This window comes from Pterocles gutturalis, unplaced genomic scaffold (genome assembly GCF_000699245.1).
Source record: "Pterocles gutturalis isolate BGI_N339 unplaced genomic scaffold, ASM69924v1 scaffold24185, whole genome shotgun sequence".
NCBI lineage: Eukaryota > Metazoa > Chordata > Aves > Pterocliformes > Pteroclidae > Pterocles > Pterocles gutturalis.
The window spans coordinates 4,124-27,182 of NW_010146522.1; the positions used below are offsets into that span (position 1 = coordinate 4,124).

The window sequence follows — 23,059 nt, forward strand, 5'->3', positions numbered from 1 at the left end:
CATACCTCACAAACAGTACAGTGCCATCTGGTCTCCACATGATGCTTGCACTCATTGCAGGTGTAAACAAAGCGGTCTTGGCTCTGGGTATGCAGTTCCACCAGCATGCACATGGTTGACCACTGAGCTCTTCGTAGTGAGGAGAACTCCAGGTGCTTGTCTCTAGCAAGGGTTAGGAAAGCATCACGCCCATCCATCAGGTCACACGGAATGAGTGGGTCAGGCTCAACAATGGGGGGCAGGGAGTTGGCTGCAGGGCCAGCAATGAGACGGATGACAAAGAAGACCTGAAAAGTAAAAAGACAGAACATGCCAGCACTTATCAACATGTTTTGGTCACCAAACTTCATTACACAGAGTATACAATTCCAGGACTAACTAACACTTGAATTATGTCCTGCTAGTATGGGGTGTGCTTGTAAAGGTTGGGAAATCTCAAACCTCTGGGTGCCCTGCAGGTTAACCTTCTTCAGAAGCATTAGGTAAGGAAGACTGGACAGAGCATTAACAGAAAAACTGTTGTGGCAATTCAGACTGTCAGGAAGTTTTACGAGCACAGTTTTATTTATCCCTACTGCCCTCACAGCAAAGACTCATCTGGTGTGCCACTCAATTCTCTAGCCAAACTTGTGTAATTTACAGGGCACAACTCTATTTCAAGTATCAAAGCTCTGTACACCCCTCTACTTAAATAAAATATGTATTTCTCATTCTATGAGCTCTTACCTCCTTGTGCTTCTCCATAGTGGCATACAGCTTTTGTGAGAGGTCATTGGACACGTTGGGCATGCCAGGCTTTTTCTTATTGCCACGACTCAAGCTGCTCTTGTTCTTACTTGTCTTTTTATTGTTCTTCTTTTTGGCATTTTTGCTGTCTCCCTTGCTCACCTATTGAATTTAAAGGTATTTTATGTCAGGTATCTAAGTCACACCACATGAGCATTTTATTACTTTCACATCTTCTATAACTGCAGGACAAAACACACTTTACAGTAATTTACTCCAAAGACACTAACAGGATCCCCTGAAACATTAAATTAATTCCATTAGAATCACTCCAGAAGATATCAAGATCAGCAGTACATAGTTCTAAAAATACTAGAAGCATAAATGCTCAGGAGGTGCAAGGGAAATGTTATTTACTGAAGCCTGTTTGTCTGCTATAGTTGAACACTGAAGAACCTCTTGGATAATCACAAAGGGATCAGCAGATGGCTTCTCAATGCAATTCAAAACTAAAAATAACTGAAAAGTACAACAGATATTGCACTAACAAGAGATAAGAAAGACTTAATCCCCCTAGATTTAGTTTGTTACACCTGACAGATTCATTTTGATTTTTGAACAGACTGCATTAAACTGGTTTTGATATGAAGCTGTTCTTCTGAGTCCAAAAGGCACCAGTAGCGCCATTTCTAGAATGCCCCTTTCTCCTGTCACATCCTGCAACAGTTGAACAAAACGGGCCAGCTTAATTTAAATTATAATCAATTAGCAATGAACAGTTTATTCCTCTCTGTGCTTCTCAGAGGGCCCCTTAAAACATTACAGCATATGATGATCAAGGATCAAAGCAATTCTTATCCAAATAAGTATTCTTCCTAAGCTTAAAATAACTTTGTCAGGATGGAAATTTCCAGTGAATGAATGAATATCACTTAATTTGAGAATACAGTTTATTATTGTCTCATTTTCAAGAAGTGAAACATAGGGGTCAATAAGAGTTGAAATTATTTTTAACAAGAAAGGTTAAATAGTAATACGCTGTAAGCTTCCCCCACTACAGGATTTTGGGGCCAATCTGCTGTGAAGGATCAGCTAAGTGTTGACCAGCCTCACACACAGAGTTAGGTCAGATTCCTCACAACTGGTTTCTGGTATATTAGAGAGATGGGAACTTGCAACTATGCCAAGTGGAAAACATACTTTTAAATAATAGCTTCTTAAGTAAGATGTTAGTTAATGCAAATTTGCTATCGAGTTGCCTAATTCCCAGGTCCCTCCTGCACTTATATTCAAAGTCCTTGAAAGAAGGTATTGCAAAGAGCAGCACAGGAGGACTACAATTTCTAGTTGTAATATTAAGCAAAACTTTTTTGATCCAAAGGTCTTTTAGGAAACTACTGACTTCACCCTAGATGCACCACCTCTTCCAGAAAAGCTCAAAGAACCAAGGATGGGCAGATGCATAAATTCTGCATCTGTTCATTTTCAAATTTATTGTTGAATTAAGAGGTATACTTTTTTTGTTCTTTGTGGAATGTGAAAGCACAGTTGTTGCACGTTCTCAAAAAAAATTGCACAAGACACCAGCAAGAAATTTCTCTATGTTAAGCAGCCCTACAACAATTGAGCAGTATTTCACACTTCAGATCCTTAATGCCTTAAAGCTTCCCACTAAAAACACCCTACACTGAGTAAGCTACTAAATCAGAGCTCTCTTACTTTCTCAGAATGTTCTGCTAAGATTGTTAGAAAGTTACAAAGAACGGAGTTAGCTACTGTCCAAAAGCTAAAGCTTAAGGAAAAAGCTTCCGAGTCAGGCTGAGGTTGAAGCACGAACACTGATAATAATTGCATTTCAGCAGCAAAATACTACACTAGCAACTGTTTTAACCTGACTTAAGTAATTAGTTAGGTTTATAGTCATATGGACAACCCCTGTTCATACAAATGTAGCTTAGCAGTATTTTAACAGCTCTAATTTATAAAATGTAAAATTGAAATTTATATTAGAGTGAAGCTAGAAATGTGAAAAAGAGTTAACTGAAGTAATTGTTCTTTTTGGCATTTTGCTGTCTCCCTTGCTCACCTATTAATTTTAAAGACATTTCATGTCAGGTATCTAAGTCACACCACATGAGCATTTTATTAATTTCACATCTTCTATTACTGTTCATATGCACACCCCCCCTTTTTTTTCCATTAGCCATATGTAATCACAACTTTTATATTAGATGATGAAATAGCAGAAGCATTCTTACATCTGTGCTTTCATTACTAGTGTTCTCTTCTCTCTTACGTTCCTCTTCCTCTTGCTCTAGTTCCTTAATGCTCTCCTCTAGAACATTAGGCCAGAAATCCCCTTCAAAGTAAGGTAGCTCTTTTGCACTTGTCAGACGATCTTCTGTTGCCTGCTTAAATATATCCTGAAAAAGAGCAAAACACTCGGTTAACCACTATTACAAGTCACATAAGTAAAAGCAACTTTTTCAATAAGTGATAAATAAAGGCACTAGCGGATCAAACAAAGGAGAGCTTAACATTTCAATTCATTTTATCGATTCATTTCATTTTATGCACATTCTAAGTGCAGATTTGACCCTGCATCAGTTGCAGATGGTTCAAATACATTTCAAATATTCCCAGTCCGAAGAAATAGACCACTGCCATGAAGCAGACTTCCATATGCATACTTAACAGGTGGGACAATATAATCACTACACTGTCGACACCAGCTGAAGTCCTGATAATTCCAAAGATTTCACATACTTCTAACTGTGTCAGAAACCTAACCTGGCAATTTCATTTCACACCAGAAGATTAAAGATTCCATATATTCTCTTTGTATTAATGAAATGAAATTCACTGTCTTTTTACAGTATTCCTCAAGAATTTAGTTTGTTAAAAGGGATCACCTCAAATCTCGTGCTAGAATGATTTCAGAAGCTACATGAAGAGGATATATTTTAACTCTAAACTTTTAGTGCTCAATTAAAGTAGAACCAATACAGTAAACTCCAAGAATCAGACACAATGCATAACGCAAGGAAGAAACCAAGACAGGACTGGTCAACACACCCTCCCCAAGACAAATGTACAGTTAACAAACCTTGTAATCATGAACAATGCGCTCCGACACAGATTTGTCCAGCATCTTTTTGTACCACTCTTGCAGTCGTTTGGGTTTGGGTATCTTTTGGTCAGGAGGATGGCAATGGAAGATGTAATCATCTCCTTCACTAGGTGGGCACGCCCAGATATGTCCAGTAGTATACCTAGCATCATCAGACAAGAAAAGTACATGTGGGGTCTGACAATTAATACTAGAGTTTGCTCTCCTCTCTGCCACGAGGTGGAGCCACTACGAAGTTGGCTGGTGTTACCAGATGGACAATAATTACAGCTCTCGGAGACTTTAATTCTAGAGTTCATTCCAGCTTCACTCTTGCAATACCATTACCATCTTTTCACTAATTTTTAAAAATTCAGCACTATATGCTAAGTAGTTTATATAAAATGCACACATTTTCCAGTCTAGTTAAAAATCAAAGCCTCACATAGACATGCCATCTTCCAATTAATTAGTAAGAGAAAGATAGAGACTAGGTATTTCAGTAGCAAAAGCCAGAATTCTTCTTCATTGAGACAGTGCAGTCATTCATTATCTATCAACATTTTGGAAACAGATTTACTTAAACACACAATTATTTTCTACTGTAATTCTTTTTTTTTTTAAACTTTGAGGATTGGTTTTAAAAGGTTTCACAATTATATCTCGGAATAAACAGTCACTGTCAACCTAAGCTATTGGGTGTACAATCCAAGTGCTACGAAGCCAGATGACATCCAAATAGTAGCAGCTGCAGAGAATATAATACCACAAAGATCACTTCATCCCCAGTTCTTATTAGTTTTTGAAAATAACTGCAGTAGGAGGAATAATCAGATCTCAAGTTAGAGAAAAATAGCCATCTTTGCTCTGTTGAGAAACAGCCCTGCAGAACCCTAACCAAACCCTGGGAACTGCAGCCAGTTATCATTCCTTCTGCCTGAGAAGGGAAGACATGATACTGCATGACCAATATTGTTTTCCCAAAATGAGAACCTGATGTTACCCATTAGCACAGAAAACAGCAATAAGTAAAACTGAGTCCCGAGTTCTATGCAGCAATTTTACAGACTCACAGGTTAGAAAATATGCCATTAAAAAAAAAGTCTTAACGTATAACTTTGAAGTACTAAGCAATCTGAAGACAGTACCACCCACCTCCATTCTGATTCCCCTAATTTTTCTCATGCAACTACTCTAAACCTAGTGCTTAACAATTTCTTCACGAATAACTCTCTGCCAAGCTACACCAGATACCTTTTACAACAGATTGATGTTTACTTCACTGCCTTTTATAAGTCAGTAATCATGGTAATTTAATTTCCACCTCTCATTTCTTCAGTTGTCCTGTGTTCTCTTTTGCACTGTCCCAAGTATACCCCCCTCCTTCTCTTCTAACTTTTCAGTTTCTCACAATTTCAACTACTTGTTCTAGATGATTTCTTATTGGCCTTACACAGCTGTTAGAGTTAATTAGTACAGACAGAATACACTTAACATAAACATGGGTAAGAGCTTGCTTACCAGCACAAAGGAATAACCTGATTAAAGCAGTGGCATTTCACAAGGCAACATTTTATGGTCCAGATAAAAAGGTTCACTTTTTCTACTTAAGTTTTATACATGTTGGGAAACCTAACAACATCTGAAGCATAAGCACCTCCTGAAAAGCCTGCAATCCTTTTTTGTCTTTTCTCCTTTTCAACTATACACCTTGTTGCTAAATTATGCTATCACCAATTAAAACTTAGGCACTACATTCTGCACAATAGGATGTAGTAATTTCATTTGCAATAAGAACCACCTAGCACAAATGCTGCGCAGAAGAAAACACTACAAAAGACTTACCCTAGTTTCTTGACATATTCTAGATATCCAATTAGTATTTCATGATAGACAGCAGTCCTCAAGCATTTAGGGCGGAAGAAATGAACACTGTCAAGGTAAGATATATACACTCGCCTAAAAAAAAAAAAGGCATGATGAGAAGCAGAGATTTCAAAGTAGTTCTACAAGTTTATTCACATTACTTTATATATCTGAAGCATCCAATACAATAGCAATCTTCAAAGCCTGTGATCCCAATCTACCTCTAGGAACTCAGCTTTTTTTTTTGATACCCTAGCCTCATTTCTCTAAAACTATCCAATTCCTTCCTTTAGAATACTGACAACTGATCCTTAAGGCAACAGTGTCTGCCAGCCAGCACCCCCAGGAAGAAGTAACTGACATATTCCCTGCAGAAGCTATTTTGTTTCTAGAAGCTAACAGAAGTTGAGTCTTCACAGATGCAACACTGAAGCTCTATACAGAACTTCAGAAGAAGGTTCACCCAACTGAGATAACACCAAAATAAAATAAACTTTCATGCAGCTCCTCACCTTTGATTGGGTGGCGGACAGTCTGAGCCATACTCCTGCACATGCATCCCAAAGAAGCACAAGTCTACACCATCAATCTCCTCAAAGGCAAAAAGTGCTTTTGTTCGATAAGGGAAAGACTCTGCCATCTCTCCACTGTCTACAAATCTGCGGATTATAGAGGGTAAAGGGGAATACCAAGTATATTCACATATTAGAGAATACATGTCACTAGGTAAAGACAACAACGATGAGGGCTACTGTAAGTGTGATTTTAATGTAATTTTAAAGTTAAATGTTTACAGACTACTCAAATACAAGGCATCCACTTTTTACTATGACACTCATCACAACTAATTAATATGCTGCTGTAACATCTGCTTGCCAAGAACTAGTCAGTGGTGAGGTTTTGAATACAACAGTCTCTCTTTTTTCTAAATAGCAGCATATAAGTACAAGTAGCTTCCACCTCCCCCAAAAGAAAGTAAAATTAGAAATGGAGAGAACATACCTTGCTTTCATTCCTGGTTTTACTTCAACAGTTTTGTCAGATGCATGTACCACCCTAACTGTAACCTCTCCTGCCTCAGGGTGATTCTGCCGTCTTAGGAAATCATTGACTCTGTTCTCCAAGAAGGTACCAAGTCTTGTAGCCGGTAACCCTGCAGAAAAAAATACAGCTCTAAATACATACAAAATGGAACTGTTCAGATGAGAGTTCTCTATTCAGATATTAAATGAAAAGTGACTCTTAATACATGCAGTATGGTATCATAAATTAAAGCTTTATCTTTAAACACTAACACTTCTAGATGGGAGTGAGCTACTTTTCACCTGCAGGCGTGTTTATGGTTTATACATTATTTAAATGAAGAAAGATTCTGTATTTTAACCCAATTTTATCCATCTTAAAAGTCAATCACAATTAAGGCTCCTCTTGAATAGAAGCTTTTAATTACTGAAACTGGATCACAAAACACTGCTCTCAGACATAGCTTCAAGAGCAGACATTGCATTTGGAAATATATTGTCTATAAAGCCATGCTATAGCCAACATAGTCTTTCTACTTACCAAAAGAACATATTTCAGTAATGGAAAGAACAACTAAATACAACCGTATCCGCAAGTAATGTAGGTAGTTTAGATGTTTCTCATTTTCAATCAATCTTCATACAAAGAAGTACAAGCATAACATTAGCTGACACAAAAACTAAAGTTGAAAGGGAGTTTAAGACTTCTGGTGTAACAGGGCCTGTCTCATTGCTGTCCATTACATCTGACTGAGTTACATATCTGCCAATCAGCCTGAACACCTCTTCTGACTGACCTGTAAGCCATCCCCCACATTTCAAGACAATTTACAGTCTTGATATCCTCCTTCCTCTTTTTCCAAAGAAGGAACTTAAAAAGTAACTACTTAATACTACAGTTAATGCTTGTTAGAATCTTGATTCTGTTGGTTGGCTGGGGATTTTGTTGGGGTTTTTTTTGTTGTTTTGTTTTAGCAGAAATGTAAATACTCACTATTTGTAAGACCTACACCAACCTAAGAAGCTTCTGAAAGACTTATTTTGTCTATAGAACAGATGGACAACAACTGCACAAATTTCCTCCTACACTGCCTTCAAATCAGCTGCCTTGATCAAGAGGAAATGTCTATACTTTTGTCACCAGCTGATGCAACCTTTATCTCCATCAAAGGTTTTAAAAGAAGCAATAGTCACAGTGACTTGAGCATGTTATCACATATTTAAGTTAGATTGCAGTCAGACAGCAGCTATATCCCAATGCCACTAATACTGCAATTGAGATAAAAGGATGTGTGTGTATCTTGCATTAGCAGTGCTCTAAAACAGTACGTTAACCCTCTACAACTGACTATTGACCAATGAGAACACCTGTGAATGCAAATGTTCTGAACATCACAGAAGTGATGTTCAGAACTGACCAAACGTATCTTCCTTTAACTGGAAAAAAAAAAACTGAAATAAATACAAAATGTGCATAAAAGCCACTGCTTTCCCATTCTTAAAAAATTATTTACAATTTGTCAGTGCAAGTGTCAGAATCTTACTTTTAGCAGAGAATTTGTTCTCTTTTCTGGTTCGTCCTGTTTTCTTTAGGCAGCCATCACAGACAAAGCTGAAGCAAAAACAGGAGAAAGTGAAAAACCACCCCAAGTCAGTCCATAAAGTTCCTTAGCATCTTACCATTAGAAGCAAAATCTTTTACCAGATCTAATCTGGTCTGGAAAATACCTTAACTGAAATTTGAAATAAAAGACAGCTCAAAGAGCAGTGCCAGCAGAAACAGCCCAACTGTTTCAGAGCTGCAGAGGAGGATCCAAGCTCCAGGGGATGCGTCTCCTGTCAGTCATCCATGTCATGACCTGCAACCCAGGAACAGGGTCTCCGCTGACAGGTCTAACAATATCGGCTTAAAGTATTCTTGGAACAAATAGTCTCAGAGTGCTCTCTCTGATGAAGATGAGATACTGTAATACATAAAGCTAAAGGCTGATTTTTTTCTAAACACCCAAGGACACTGCAGCATGAAATGATGGACAAATTCTTCCTCAGTTACAGGATATGTCTACCCTCTTCTGCAGCAATGTGGATGGGACCACAGAATAATTAAGTCACAGCTTTCTTGTCAGCAAAGGCAGGATTCAAGCTCTTACAGAGCTTTATCTGCATATAATTGATCAGCTTTAAAAAAAAAAAAAAAACAAACCAAAACCTTTTAAAGCAATCAGGAAAAAAAAAAAAACAACAAAAAATTTGATCAAGAACTACAGGGTATCTAAAGATGACCAGATTGTTTTTCAGTTTTAATCTGATCACTGAGGTCAAAAAATGAAGTCAAATTTAAATTCTCTAGTAGTAAGAAATTTTTTTGAAGATGACAAAGCAATATGATTTGTACAGAAAATAGATCAGTATGAAATTGTTACCAGAACTAAAACATCTTTTCATGAAGGACTAGGATCTTTAAACATAAAAGGCTGAAAGGCCATCTTCCACACACAGGACTGTTAGAAACATTTAAGATTAGAAACAACTTCACACACAGCACAGTAAGATATGATGCCTAAATTTAACATTACCCTCTATATTCTGAAAATTTGCAACTTCTTTCATTAGACACTCTTTTAAATATAACCAATATAAGGAAGTTTATGCACTAACTCAAGCAAATCTATCATATACTCTCTACTTAAGGAGAAATTCCTCACCCTGAAGGCCAGATTATCTCATTATGAAGAACACAGATCTGGTGCATTTTTCTTCCACACTCTATACATTCAACAAACCTGTAGAAGGAAAAAGGGGGAAGGGAAGCAAGGTTAGTAGTATCATTACTTCCTTGTATATTTTGCAACATTTCATTAGAGGAGTTCTATCATTTAGGCTCTTGAGCCTATTTAACACAGAGGGCACATCTATGCTGAGAACAGCCTCCAGAACGAATGAAGAATCTGTCAGCTCAAGTCAGGCAGACTATGCAGGGACACATTATTATTACCATTTGCTTGCCTTACTGCCATCCGCTTCACTCAGATTTTTTTTAAAGTGAAGCCCTTCTAAGGATAAAATCTGTACCCTGCTTGTTACTATAATGGAGAGAACAATGGATTCACAGGTGTCAGAAGCAAAGAATCAGGAGAAATAGTTGGCTGTTAGTTGCCCCACTATGCTTGAAGCCTGGGGTACGTGGCAAATATACTGCAGAAAGATGGGAAGGAAAAAAACAGAAGCAATGTCAAAGTTGCTTTCAGAAGACTAGCAGAGATTTAAGGACAACTGAGGTAAGTACTATGGTCTACTTGACAGATGTTGAATATAAATATCCAAAATATCTAAGGTTGCTTCATGTATCAGGACAATCTGACTCCTTTTGAACATGTCTACTTATAACAGCCTCACATTTTGAGTGACTAGCTCTAATTTATGTAGAGCACAGGGTATCATACTCCAAGTTAGGTTTGTATTCTAGCGTTAGGCTGTATCTTTGCTGTAACAGAGAAAGACTATTCCTCCTTCCCACAATCCTTGTAAAACAGAAGAACTGTCTGACCCATATGCCCTTAGAAAGATAGTGTGGGAAGAATACATATCCTTTTTGCTCATTCATTTGAGAATGACGGTAATGCTTGCAGAGTAGCAGCACAGGTGTGTAATGCAGGAACGTGAGAAGTGGCTTCAAAAAAACCATCAGGAATGTAAAGAAAAGCAGCTGAGTCACCATCATCTCAACTTTACTGAATGTGTATAGTTCTGCTTCCAGAGCAGTGTAGAAGTGGCTGATTCAAGTTTAACAACTTTCTTTCTAGTACAGCTGCCTGTAAAATACAACAACTAGAAAAGCCAACAGCATGAAAAGAGCTGCCACCAGAAGACCCAAATCAGTTCTGAGACTTGAGCATTTGCCACACCAGGGCTTCAAATTAGAGTTATCTTCATTCATCCTTCTGTTGAATCCACACTCGAGACAACACAGTGCATTAATTTCAGCCCATACAGTGTTACATATTTCTTGAGTACAGCTGTGGCAGTTTGGGTTCTCAACACAGAATGCCAGATATGCTGCTTACTGAGCAGCCCCTGCAAGCTTAAAAAGCTACATGAAATTTGGAAAACACTGAAAAACAAAGCTGATGGTGAACGAATAACATATTTTATAAACTAGTTATAATGAAATGAGGATCATTCAAAGTGTGACAGCGTTACTTACAGTTCAGGGTCCAGTGTATCATTTTTCCTTTTCGAAAACTGTTCTTTGTTTATTGTGCTACGGAGAAACAGGCAATAAAACTCAGTTTTAACACAAGACAACATACATTCATGCCATACCACACCTATCCACATACCACAACAAAACCTGCAAGAAGATTTTTTTAAACAGTCACTGGCACTACAAGGAAAGGTGTTGTATTTCACAAAGTGACAAACAACTAAAGTATATGCCACCCTTAACCCTGCCTGTGGAAAACATGCTTTTCTATGGGACAACAGCTTATAGAGAACCACATTGCTCCCTGATTCAGTTTTACTACAGGATAAATGGTAAAACTCACTGACATTCAAGTTTTGGACCAGTCTGATCAGATCATTTTATTTCAGTGTTTATTCTGAATAATGCCACCTGTAGAATACTTCTAATAAGGAGGGTTCTATCTCCCAGTTACCTCAAACTATTATTATAGTATGGAAAGTAGAACTGTAAACAGGACCTGACATATCTATGACTAATCTTTTTTGCTTTTGTTCATTTTAACTACAGGTTGTGGGAAGAGAGGAAGGGAGCAGGATCTCCATGCTCCTGTAAAAGGAGTTCTTAAGAGAAAGCCTGTAAGCGGATGAGAGAACATTCAGAAGTGTACTTGATCCTCACGAGCAGCCTATAGCCTCCATTTTCACTACACAACAACCAAGCATTTAAATCAGCTATGAAAAAGAATACCAGGAGCTGCAAGTATATTCTTAACACTGTTTGTGTTCAAAGAGCTTCTGATTGTTTTCTTTTTTGAAGAAAAAAAAATTGCATCCAGCATCTGTGTTTCCAAATCTAGCGTAAAAATCAAAAGCACTCTATGCTGCCTTCTACCCTGACCTGGCAAACCATTACAACTTAAGTGTATGGGAAAGACTGTACTCTCTCAACAGCTAAACAGAAATTTATATATAAACATCAGTATATTTGATGTTTAGTTATACACAGATTTACATGTATATAGATACTTGTTTCTCTCATACGTAAAGTACTTCATATCCCACATCTCATATGAACAAAACTGGACAATATTGACTAAACTTTGTGTCTTTGCCTCCAGTAGAGTAGCAATCCATACTATCCACAGGGACATGGCCCATTGTACTGACCAGCATACTAACATCATTTCTTCCTTCGAGAAAGGCCGGCGTACTCTTACATCTTCCTGAGCCCAATGGATTCTTCCACTGCTCCTCTAGATACATGCATCAGCGTGACCAGGACTTGGTAACATGCTGCTAAAGACTACTTCTAGTGAAAGGTAACTTTGTCCAATTACCAACTTTGACAACTCTCCCCTTGGCTTCAGACTTTCCTAAGTTTCACACTTATTTTTATCTGCAGTGTTCCTGTAATGCCCTCCTCCAAAGAGCTTTCTTCAACAGCTCGAAGAGTAACTGCTTGGCACTCATCTGTCCCTCAAGGGCTTCCTTAGTGCCCCAGAATTGTTTCAATTTTTTGGGGGGGAGATGTAAGGAGGGTACAGCAGAATGAAAGGCTGTCCCAATCGTTTGCCACTAGCATGGAAAAGGCAACTAAATCCATGCACAGTCTTTTACAGGGATCTCTTCAACAACTGCACAGCATTTCTCATAAGCAGATGGCACTCCAACAGAAAAATATTTGTATGGCAAAAGGAGATTGCTTGCTTCTGTTTTGAATGAAAAACTATCTGAAGTTGAATACAAGCTTAATAGCCCAGCCAGTCTATAAACAGAATGGTACATTTGACTATTTCAGACTATGTCTATCATTTATCTGCCTGCGGGCACAGTTGTTTTTCTGCAGTAGAATACTTTCATACTCTTTTAGAAAAAAGCTATTATCTTCTTTCCCCTCTATTGGTATAGTTGCAATTTTAAGCAGTAAGTGCTTATTTCTTACTGCAGTTCATTCAGTCCAGTTTTTAAAGAAAAAAATCTACAGCACAAGCCCAGGCTTTTATGAAGAATATTTGGTCCACCTTCTACTAACCTATAACAGTGAGGGTTACCTAAAACTAAACTTCCCTTTGAGAAAGAACTATAGACCATGATAGAGATTATGAATGTACAGCCCAAGCAAACACAAATAACTCACGTTTGAGGTTGTGAGGGGTCATCTCCCAGAGAAACGCTCTCCCCTTGGATTTCGTTGAAGCACTTCTCACAGAAATGATACCTGTCAGCAAGAAGGCCATATTTGGGTGAACTGCTCCGTCCACACAACACAGCCCAAGTCAAGCAATGGAGCCACCAATCACAGCAGGCCAAGGAAGGGACAGGAGCAGAGAGCAGGTCATCAACGGCGACAAGGATATTCAATGATGCAGATTTATGGGCCCCACATTGTGTTTGGTTGGTTTTTTTTTTGGTTTGGGTTTTTTTTTTTGGTTTTGGGCAATCAAAGCCAAGTGCAGACAATGACAAGCATGAAGGAGAAACAAAAAATAACACACACACAAACAAAGAAATGGGGGTTTGTAGGACAAAACCAAAAACATAGAAGCAGAACAAGACAACACAAAGCAGAAAGCCAAGGCAAAGCACAGATTAGCATTAAATCTCTCAAGTGGGTTCACAAGCAACAAATGATTAAAGCAAATTAAACGAGAGTATTTAATTTTAGCATACCCATACCCTCTTCATTTTAATAATCCATGCCATGTAAAGCAAAGAATTAAAATGAGAAAGGGGAAAGAGCAGAAGCAAGGCAGAACTACTACTCTGACTTGTCCATCAGCACAGCAGTTATATTGGCAAGAGGATCTGCAGGAGACCAATGGAAGAGGGATAGTCTTCCATCTTAAATGTATAAATGCTGAAAGGCCACAGGATTCTCTCCCAGTTGAAAGAGAAAGCTAAACATCACAAGCTTAAAGAGCAATAAAATCTGTCCTCAAAAATCTTACAGACATTAATTATAGAACTGTCAAACCGTATGTTACATTAACTACACGCATAATGCTCCACATTGATATGATTCTACCATAGCCCAGTTGAGTGTAGAATAGTTCAGGTATCAATACAGCAAGTATTACAGAGAAAGATTTCATTTACACTTGAATAAAATAGTGATTAATTCAAGACTCTACCCCAGCCCTCAAAAATGTTCTAAAACTGTGGCCTCTCCATTACTAGGGCAGGTTAACTGTGTGCACAAGACACTTAGAAATAGAAAAAAAAAAAATCAAGTTTATTATAAACCAACACTATAGCAGCTGTTAAGCTAAAAAAAAAAAAAATAGGTGTCTCAGCTCTCTCTCCCAGTTTTCATCTGAGATAATGCAGATAATACTACTTCTGGAACTACATTTCAGCCTATAGATGTATATGGATGTGTGTACACAATATAACTTACAAGTCACATGTAAGTACCTGTTACAGTGCAAATGCTCCCTTCTAATGTTTGAAAATATGTAAAGCATGTCAGATTTTTGGTCTTTTGGTCCATCTAGTGTTTGTCTACAGATAAACGTAAGCAGAAGATACTGAGTTATGATATGAAAAGCTCTACACTATGTAAGTCTAAAACTACAATAGTTACTATGGGATACTTACTACAAGCTTATTTCTTACTTTTTCACTCCTACAAAACCTCCATTCACTGCTATAAAGCTTTATGAAGCCTAAGAATATTAAGATATAATTCCTGTAGCTCTGATTGCTTTCACCTGACCAGGTGCTTAAGAAAACTACAATTCTTGAAAAATCTTCTTGGCTTTCAGGTAGAAGCCTCAGTGTTTTCATTAGTTTGGTGGGGTTTTTTGTTTGTTTCGGGATTTGGGATTTTTTTGTTCATTTTAAGGTGCTGGAAAGAACGAAGACCAGTAACTAAATCAATGCAGGTGACAAAGTTTGGAGGTAACCAGCCCTTTGCTCTAACAGATACATTCTGATGACAAAGCCAAGGGATATGGGAGTGTTGAAGCATATATTTCCTTGCTTCTTTCTGCCTTGTTTCCCCAGCTGGCTAAGAGATGTCTAGCAAGAAACCTTCCTTCAGAAGTCAAATAGGTTTCAATCCTTTAATAAACCCCAAGTAAAAAAAAAATTAAAAAAAAATCAGAATTGCTGTAGAAGTAAGTGACAGCACTTTACAGAGCTGCTTACAGCTACTTCAAGACAACTCTCAAGGAAACTTTGGGAGAAAAAGCAAGCACCAATCTACTCAAATCTGAATACACAAATGTTCCAATGAAGATTTGCACCACAAAAATAAGTTTGCTCTTCAGTGTTAACATCATGAGAAAAACAAAGACTTGCCAAGTATATAATATATTAAAACATTAATATACTTGCTGCATAGTTTAGTCGGTGTTCTGCATAAAAAGTACTGCTGCATGGTAGGAAGCAAAGATGTATATACGAAATCTAGATAACTGAAGATTTAATTAACTGCAGGATAAAAATTTAGTAAAACATAACATTTCTGCAAACAAAAGAGGAAGAACAAAGGCTGCAGCAAACTTTTGCAGAAATAAATCATTAACATGCAAGGCAAACTATTCAAGGGCACTTCCAGCAAAATTTTATCTTAAAACAAAACAAAGGTGTAAACATATAAAGAAGGTGTATATGTAAATACACGCATGCATTTAACAGATTGATTGCAGCATGCACAAAACCGCAGCAAGTGAGGTTTCCTTACCTGTTCTGGTAACTGTAGTAAGTGGCATCTCTAGGGATTGTGCATAGCTGTTTGCCATAGCAACACAAAGTCTGCGGCGAGAACTCCAACTGCAAAGAGGAATGAGTCGTCTTAGTACTCATATGTGTTTTCACTTGCTCCCTATGAGAAGCAAGCATGACCCAGACAATGATCATCTCCACCTTAATCTCTGCACAGATCTCACAGTACAGCAAGTGCATGAAGCGCTAGAGTCATAAGAAATGTTCAGTGGGCTCAACTTAGCTCTTCTCCAAAGATGGAAAGCATATCAAAACAAGACAATGGAATTGCACAGTCTCCATATACAGTGAAACAGAGTTCACTTCCTCTGCAGTAACAAAACCACATCTGTTTAATTTGCAATAGCAGACGGGTTCACCCTGATCAAAATAAGCCTTCAGTTACTGACTTTTTTCTGACAAGGGCTTATATACAAATAGATGATTTGAGCACTAGATAGAATGAGAAAATCCATAAAAATCTCTGAATCAGATTACTCAGGATTGATAAATCTGGGTAAGCTCTCAAAATTTTTGACACTCCGTAACTGCTAATAACTGCAACTGCTGTACTCTTCCCCCTTCAATACCAGGCAGGAAGCAAGCAGCAGAATAAAAATATTTATTTTCTTACCTTTCTTCCACAGCAGTAACCAAGGCTCTGCATAACTGGGTCAATTTCTTGCTCAAACACCTCTGCCAGTTTGGAACAGTACTTATATACCCGGGATGTTTTGCGGTTATAGAGCCAGGCATTATTGAACATGAGCCAGATGTCATCCACGTATTGCCATGGTTCCTGATACTGTCCTGTGTCAAGCTTCCTCTTGATAGTAGAAAGGTCCATGGGGTTCTTCACTATGTCAAAATAATCCTGCAAGAATACACAGCAGATCAAAACACTACTACAGAACTATGTTGTGACATGACAGCATGTGCATTCTCAACATATAAATTCTTCTGCATCACATCAAGAAAAACAGGTTCCTCCCTGACTTGATTGTCAAACCGCTTGTGACATACAATGAAATCTCTATGTAATACCATATCACTCCCCAGTGCTTCCTTTTCATTATTGCTTTATTCCTCAGGCTCTATTGCTTTTCCACTCCTGATGAAATAAAGCCACTCTAATTTTAAACAGCAAAATAAGTATTACAGAAATTAGGAAATGGCAATGTTTTTGCAGCCACTATGATTTGAGGATATACACAAGAGCATTAATAAGAAGTGACTGGTTTTAGTGGACCAGACAACCTAACAAACAAAAATAAATAACTTTATTAGATTATAGAAGATACCATGTCTCTTCTGAAGAATGCTATCTTCCAGTCCCACCCCATCCCCCCATCACTTATAGGGCCACTTCTCCTACCAAAGTCCTCAGAATATGATGGCCAATTGAGAGCTTGTTAAAGAATATTAGAAACATTTACACCTGGCTTATAATACAGCAGGCCTTGAATTGTTGCACTATCTGTCCCCCCCAAGAAATCCAAACCAAAACCAAACAAAAAACCTTCCAGGCAAAAAATGTTGCCCAAAGCACCTAAGTAGGACTTCTATGTGTTCATATTTTTGTGGCCAGTCCAGAGAGTTTAAAACACTGATCCCTGAAGGACAGTAATGTCTTCTGAAGACAATTCTAAAACAAGCAGAAAATTCAACCCGAACAAAAAATAGAAGTTGGATAGTCTCCTCCGTGCTTATAACAGATTAATAATAATTGATGGATTTTTTTTTTTTTTCCAAGTGGTCTTGATTTGCTTAATTTCCCACGTATTCAGCCAAGTTCCACATATGACAAGAAACACCTATGGAACTCAGCAACGGAAGCATCACAACATGAAGCAACATCCATAAAAAGCCCACACAGCACTGGGGATCTGCTGGTAATCACTTCAGTGTATGGTATACCTGCTTATTTATCAAAAGGAACACAGAACGGAACAAACTTTTGAAAAAACAAACATTCCTAAGTCAGACATTGTATGTTTCACTGCCTAAGCTAAACCTCTTCAAATGCATTAATATTAAAATGTTAACATGACAGACTTAAGCTGTTCTATAGCAGTTCTGAATTAAAGCCAGGAAAGTATTTTGCTAAGACACTCACAGGAATTCCTAGGAGTTGGGGATCTACAGGCTGTCGAAATGGAAGAGACTCTGGATCCTGACGGTAAAGTGCCTCCAGTGTTGGCATAAGGGCCTGCCGCAACTCTTCTGGCTTGAAAACTTTTGCAAAACAATCAACATTAGAAAGACAGCAGCAACAGCTGTAAGGAAGAAACCTGCTGGAAAATGTGAGGTCTGTGGAAAAAGACTACAGACAATAGGTTTAAGTTACTTAGCATGACTTGTTTATCCTCTGCAACACTAAGTTCTGAGGATATTAAAATGATCACCTGGACACAAGGAGATGGCCAAAATATTAATAAGAATGTTTTATCATAGGAAGACACTACTAATTTAATAGAGACAGTTTACATTCCAAATACGGCTCCCCTCTGAGGTCCCAAGAACAAACTTGTCTAGAAAATCTGTAACTGAGGAATATTTCAAATCTCTATTGTACTGACAATTTTACTAAAACTTAAATGTCTAATACTAAAGCCTTAAAGAACTTGTCCAAAGCCAATTACAAGAACATGTATTAGACATTTTTGTCCAAAAGCCACAAAGAACAATTCATATAATTCTACTGAATACCCATGAAGAAAGCTCAGGTTTTTTTCTCCCTGAGGACTACCCTGGGGAGGTGCAGTGAATTTCAGTCAAAACAGTGTTCCTGCTTACTCTTTTTCTTAGACTGCCCAGCTGCTGGAGAAGACTGAGTAGCTGGAGTAGTAGGTCTTTCTTCCCCCTCTCGTATTTCAGTCTTCACTTCAGATTTCTTCTCTTCTTGTTCCATTGGGTCTGGTTTACATTCCTCCACGACTGGTTCTACTTTAACCTGGAAAGTAGTTTGGAGCCTGTCACTTAGTCTCCTGTGAAGCCACCCATCCACATTTCTGTCCTTTAAACCTATCTGCTACCCTTAATCCTAGGGAAGAGTGGTAGGCAGGATATCTACCATGTAATCAAAACTTGCCTAAAACTTCAGCAGATGTGCTAGACCGCATCTTTAAAAACTGCAGTGGTAGCAATGATGAGCCGGCAACCAGTTCTGAGCTGCAAGGAGACACACAGGTACTCATCCAGCTCTTCAGGCAGGTCTGAGTGTCCCTCCTAAACTGGGGCTGCACAGATGTTGCTGCTGTCAGTCAGATTCCTAGCTGTCCTCAGTGACAAGTTGTCAGAGCCCAGTAAAGCAGCCCATCGCATACAGATCCACTGTTCTAACATTTAACAGCTGCCAATAACATCTGAAGGACTGACCCGAGTGCCTTCTTATATTGGCATTTACCAAAAAGCCTCACAGTTGCAACTACATTATGATGGTCCTTCCTGCGGTCACTGGCTTCTACCACCATTTCACCACAAAACACAGACCCTCCTTTAGGTAGCAGTAGGAGAAGACTACAGTCAAAACAGCAGCAGCAGGTAGTATCTACAGCTCCCACTGAGCTTTGGAAGAAATGGCTTGCATGGAGACAGAAGGTATCTAGCTGCACTAGGCAAAGATATTCCACCCAACAACTGGCTGACAGTCTTACCTCAGATTTCTCCTCCATTTGCAGCTCTGTTTGTTCTGGTTCCCCTTCATCAGTTTTAATATCCATTTTTACTTCCTGCAAGGGTGGCTGCTGCTGCTCTGGAACAGTCTGCTGAGAGTTCACCTCTGTGCTGCTGGTGGATGGGGGGTTGGATACCTGCCCGTCAATGGTTACAGCTGGCTGTGAAAGCTGAGGGAACAAAACACACGTTACAAACAGGCTTCTAATGAACTTATTTTTCTTTCTCTAATCTAATTTTTACCGATACTACATTTCTACAAAGTTTAAATGCACTCTAGTCCTCCTTGCTTCAACTGAAGTTGCTACACAACTCCAATTATAGAAAAAACATGCAACAGAAACATGCACTGGAAGGCCTAGTACACAGAAAATTACATACTGTTTCCTTATCGCACACCACCACAGTGCATAAGTGGACATAACTAAAGACCTCATCCATGTTTCACAGTGAATTTTAAAACATGCACTAGAATTCTGAAAAATACTCCCTCTCTGTAAACACCAGATAATTTATAGACTTGTCTTGATGCAAAAAGGTTACTTTCCATATACAAAAAAATCCTATTTTGATATTAAACATGCCAGAAGCTACCTCCATTATCACAGACTGTCACAAAAATAAAAAACCAACTGAAAACTAAACATTACACTTAAGCATTTGCAGGGAAAGCACAGTTAAAGTATTTCCTTACAGGTGTTGTGGGGTGCTGAGGCTGCAATGGTGCTGTTGGTGTCGGAACAGATGCTGTCGTGCTCTGCTGTGACAAGGGTTGCTGCTGTTGCTCTGCAGTAGGGGTAACCGGAACTGGAGGCTGGACTTGTGGAGGCAGCTGTGCCTGTGGAGGTGTTGGAGTCTGCCTTTGGGGGGGGTGCATAGTTTGTGACTGTGGTCCAGGTGGCATTGCCTGAGCAGTAGGTGTGGGGTCAGTAGTGGCAGCTGCCGCTGCCTGCTGTTGCTGTGATCCCAAGCTTGGGGGCGTGTGGTGAGGTGTTGGGGTTCGGCTAGGTACTGGTGAAGGAGAATTTCGGTGCATGGGAGGCTGTGGAAGAGGTGGGCAGTGAATATGGCTCCCTTGAGAACCTGGAGCCATTGCAGGAGAATTCACAGGACAGGAAGCGCTGGTCATTTGTGCCTGTGGGAAAACAAGTACACATATTGCAACGACTTGAAACAGAATAGTGAGACAAATTACTGTCAAATGGCTGCTTTCCTACATGACTTGAAATAGAATAGTGAGATAAATTACTGTCAAATGGCTGCTTTCCTACAGTTACTGGCATACTTTTAAAAATGTGACAAACTATGTTTTGTTTTTAAAAACACTATTTCAAAAGGAGAAATGAAGTATATAATTTATTTTGCTCCACATGAACATAAAGCTGTTCTAAAATTTATTCAGCTCTAAAACAGAAGTTTCAATAGGATAACTTATACTCGTCAATATATTTAAAGCATGGCACCTACACTCCCAGTTTGAAAAACATTTCTTTCTAAAACTGCAGATTTGTACATCCTGAATACGGGACAGCGCACTGCAGTGAAAGATTGCATTCAATTGCACTTAGTGTGCCCATGCCCCCACCCCCAAGACTAGAAACTGAATTTATCATCAGAAATAAATACAGCTGTAAGTACACCATTACAAGATTACAAAAAAAAATTGTATTGGTCAAGGAAAAAAGCTGTCACTCCACAATAATCTTGCCTGCAAACTAGGAAGAAGCATCAACGAGAAGCAAACTGACGTTCCCTACTTCTTCCTGGCCTGAAAGGTTCTTGCTGAAAAGGGAGAGGGAAAGGACAGAAAGGAAACTGCTAGACTGGAAGTTTTCTTTAGTAGTAATAACCCTCCTATCCCCCAAAGCCAGCAACACACATTGGTCCTGGATAGACACGCCTTTTTATGACTTATTTCACCATCTCTTAATTTCTCAGGCTCGGCTGCTTTGCTGTCCATCCTTAACAACTGCACGTTGAGTAATAATTTCTTCTTTACTCCATAAAAACAACCCCAAAAAAAAAAATTCCTCTGTCACACTTAAGCCTGAGAACAAGCCAACAATATTTCACCCTTGCCATTCCCAGTGCTACATCAGGAAAATGCAGAGTCTCAATAAATTCATTCAGTTGACTATAATTCCAAGAGCATCTTGAGAAAACAAGTTATTCTCCAATGAAACCAAGTATTTGACAGAGCCCACTGACACCACTTCCAGAAATCAGAAACTTACTTGAGAAACCGGTGTCTGATTGCCAGGCTGAGTCATAGGCATGCTTGCTGTGTTCATTCCTGGGGAAGAAGCAGGGAACTGGGTCTGTTGCAGAAACTGATTCTGACCAGAAGGCTGGCCAACTCCTGGTTGCTGCATACGTGAAGGAAATCCCATCTGTTGGAAAAGAAAGGAAATAATTTCATGCAATGTGCCTACACTTCCATAACATTTTACCAAAAAAACTATTATTTTGTTGCAGAAAGTGATGCATGCTGCTTATCTGTAGGATACAATATGTAAAGTCTGCTTATAGCTCCTCTCAAAAACCAGAAATTATTATGATTTCCCTTGTAAGCTATGTAAAAAGATATTGATTTCAGACTGGGACTGTGACTACTTAAGATTTTTGTTCCTTGTTTTAAGGATGCAACAGCACAAAAAGCCACTTAAGTTTTAGACAATTTGTACCACCAAGATCTAAAGGCTTACTATAGACCAGACAATCTTTCAGTGGAGATGCAAAAGGAGGAATCCAAAGGGTCAAGAGAATGAAGAAATAATGCTTGATTTTTGAAATTTCTTTTAGTTATTTTAAGGAAACCACAGCCAACAGAAGCAAACATGTGAGCTCACCCCCCTGGACAAAACACACACTGACCTGGTTCATGGCCCCAGCCTGGCTTAGCTGTCCAGGGTGCTGAAGAGGAGGGGTTTGCCGGGGTCCCATCGATGACAGCTGCATGTTCATCTGGCCAAACTGATTCATTCCTGCACGTTTGTGACAAAAAAACCACTTACAAACAAAGGCCTGAATTCTCCTTTGGGCACCATTCAACATTTGGAGAAGTTTCCATCAGTTTCTTCCTAATTTCATTTTCTAGCAACCAGTTTTCAAGCACACAATACTACAGATATTTCCTTCTATCAATCAGTTACATGGAAGAATTTTAAATATAAAGCATCCAAGCTACCGCACTCTTTCAGCATACAGACTAGATTTTTTTTCACTGAGTTTCCACTAACTTATCAAAGCTCTGAAGTTTGAGAACTACTGGAGTAAGTAATAGCCAAGTGTCACATCTACTGCTGAAGATCAATGTTCTACAGAAAGTTGTATTATCTTAACTGCATATTAGATATTCACTTACTGAATCCCAAACTGTATCCTCATTTCCTTAAGTACTTTGTATGTTGGCTACAATACTTCTTGAATATGTAACAAAGGTTCTGCCCTGTCCTTCTGAGCAATAATTCTCACTGTCTTCCCTCTACCACCACCATGTCCTCATCTAAGCTGGCTCTTCCTACCTGTTTGACTGACCTATGTTAACACACCAGAAGTTCCAAAAGCATCAAGTTCTTTATTTAACAAAGCAAGCAGCTAACGTGCAGTTCTTAAATTCACAAGATCATTAAACGCTGTTAGAACTACATACACATAGGATTTTATATATATATATATACATAGATAATGTGACTATAGTTATGTAAGTATTATACAATATAGATAGCTATTTTCTTAATCAAATGGGAAAACTGCGGGTGAAACAAAG

General features: G+C 38.6%; 1 protein-coding gene across 1 annotated transcript in view; it reads right to left on the minus strand.

Annotated features, from left to right (window-relative positions):
- The window catches only part of EP300 (E1A binding protein p300), a gene marked incomplete at its 5' end in the record, with an annotated part of 29,055 nt that overhangs the window by 3,966 nt on the left and 2,030 nt on the right, over nt 1-23,059 (minus strand). The window contains 19 exons of the mRNA XM_010085779.1: nt 6-287; nt 727-888; nt 2,985-3,149; nt 3,833-3,998; nt 5,681-5,794; nt 6,214-6,360; nt 6,704-6,854; nt 8,268-8,335; nt 9,429-9,506; nt 10,928-10,984; nt 13,046-13,126; nt 15,596-15,684; nt 16,250-16,489; nt 17,732-17,850; nt 18,412-18,568; nt 19,272-19,460; nt 19,985-20,425; nt 21,525-21,680; nt 22,165-22,274. Coding sequence (XP_010084081.1) covers nt 6-287; nt 727-888; nt 2,985-3,149; nt 3,833-3,998; nt 5,681-5,794; nt 6,214-6,360; nt 6,704-6,854; nt 8,268-8,335; nt 9,429-9,506; nt 10,928-10,984; nt 13,046-13,126; nt 15,596-15,684; nt 16,250-16,489; nt 17,732-17,850; nt 18,412-18,568; nt 19,272-19,460; nt 19,985-20,425; nt 21,525-21,680; nt 22,165-22,274 — 2,972 coding nt within the window. The remainder of the gene's footprint in view (nt 1-5; nt 288-726; nt 889-2,984; nt 3,150-3,832; nt 3,999-5,680; nt 5,795-6,213; nt 6,361-6,703; nt 6,855-8,267; nt 8,336-9,428; nt 9,507-10,927; nt 10,985-13,045; nt 13,127-15,595; nt 15,685-16,249; nt 16,490-17,731; nt 17,851-18,411; nt 18,569-19,271; nt 19,461-19,984; nt 20,426-21,524; nt 21,681-22,164; nt 22,275-23,059) is intronic.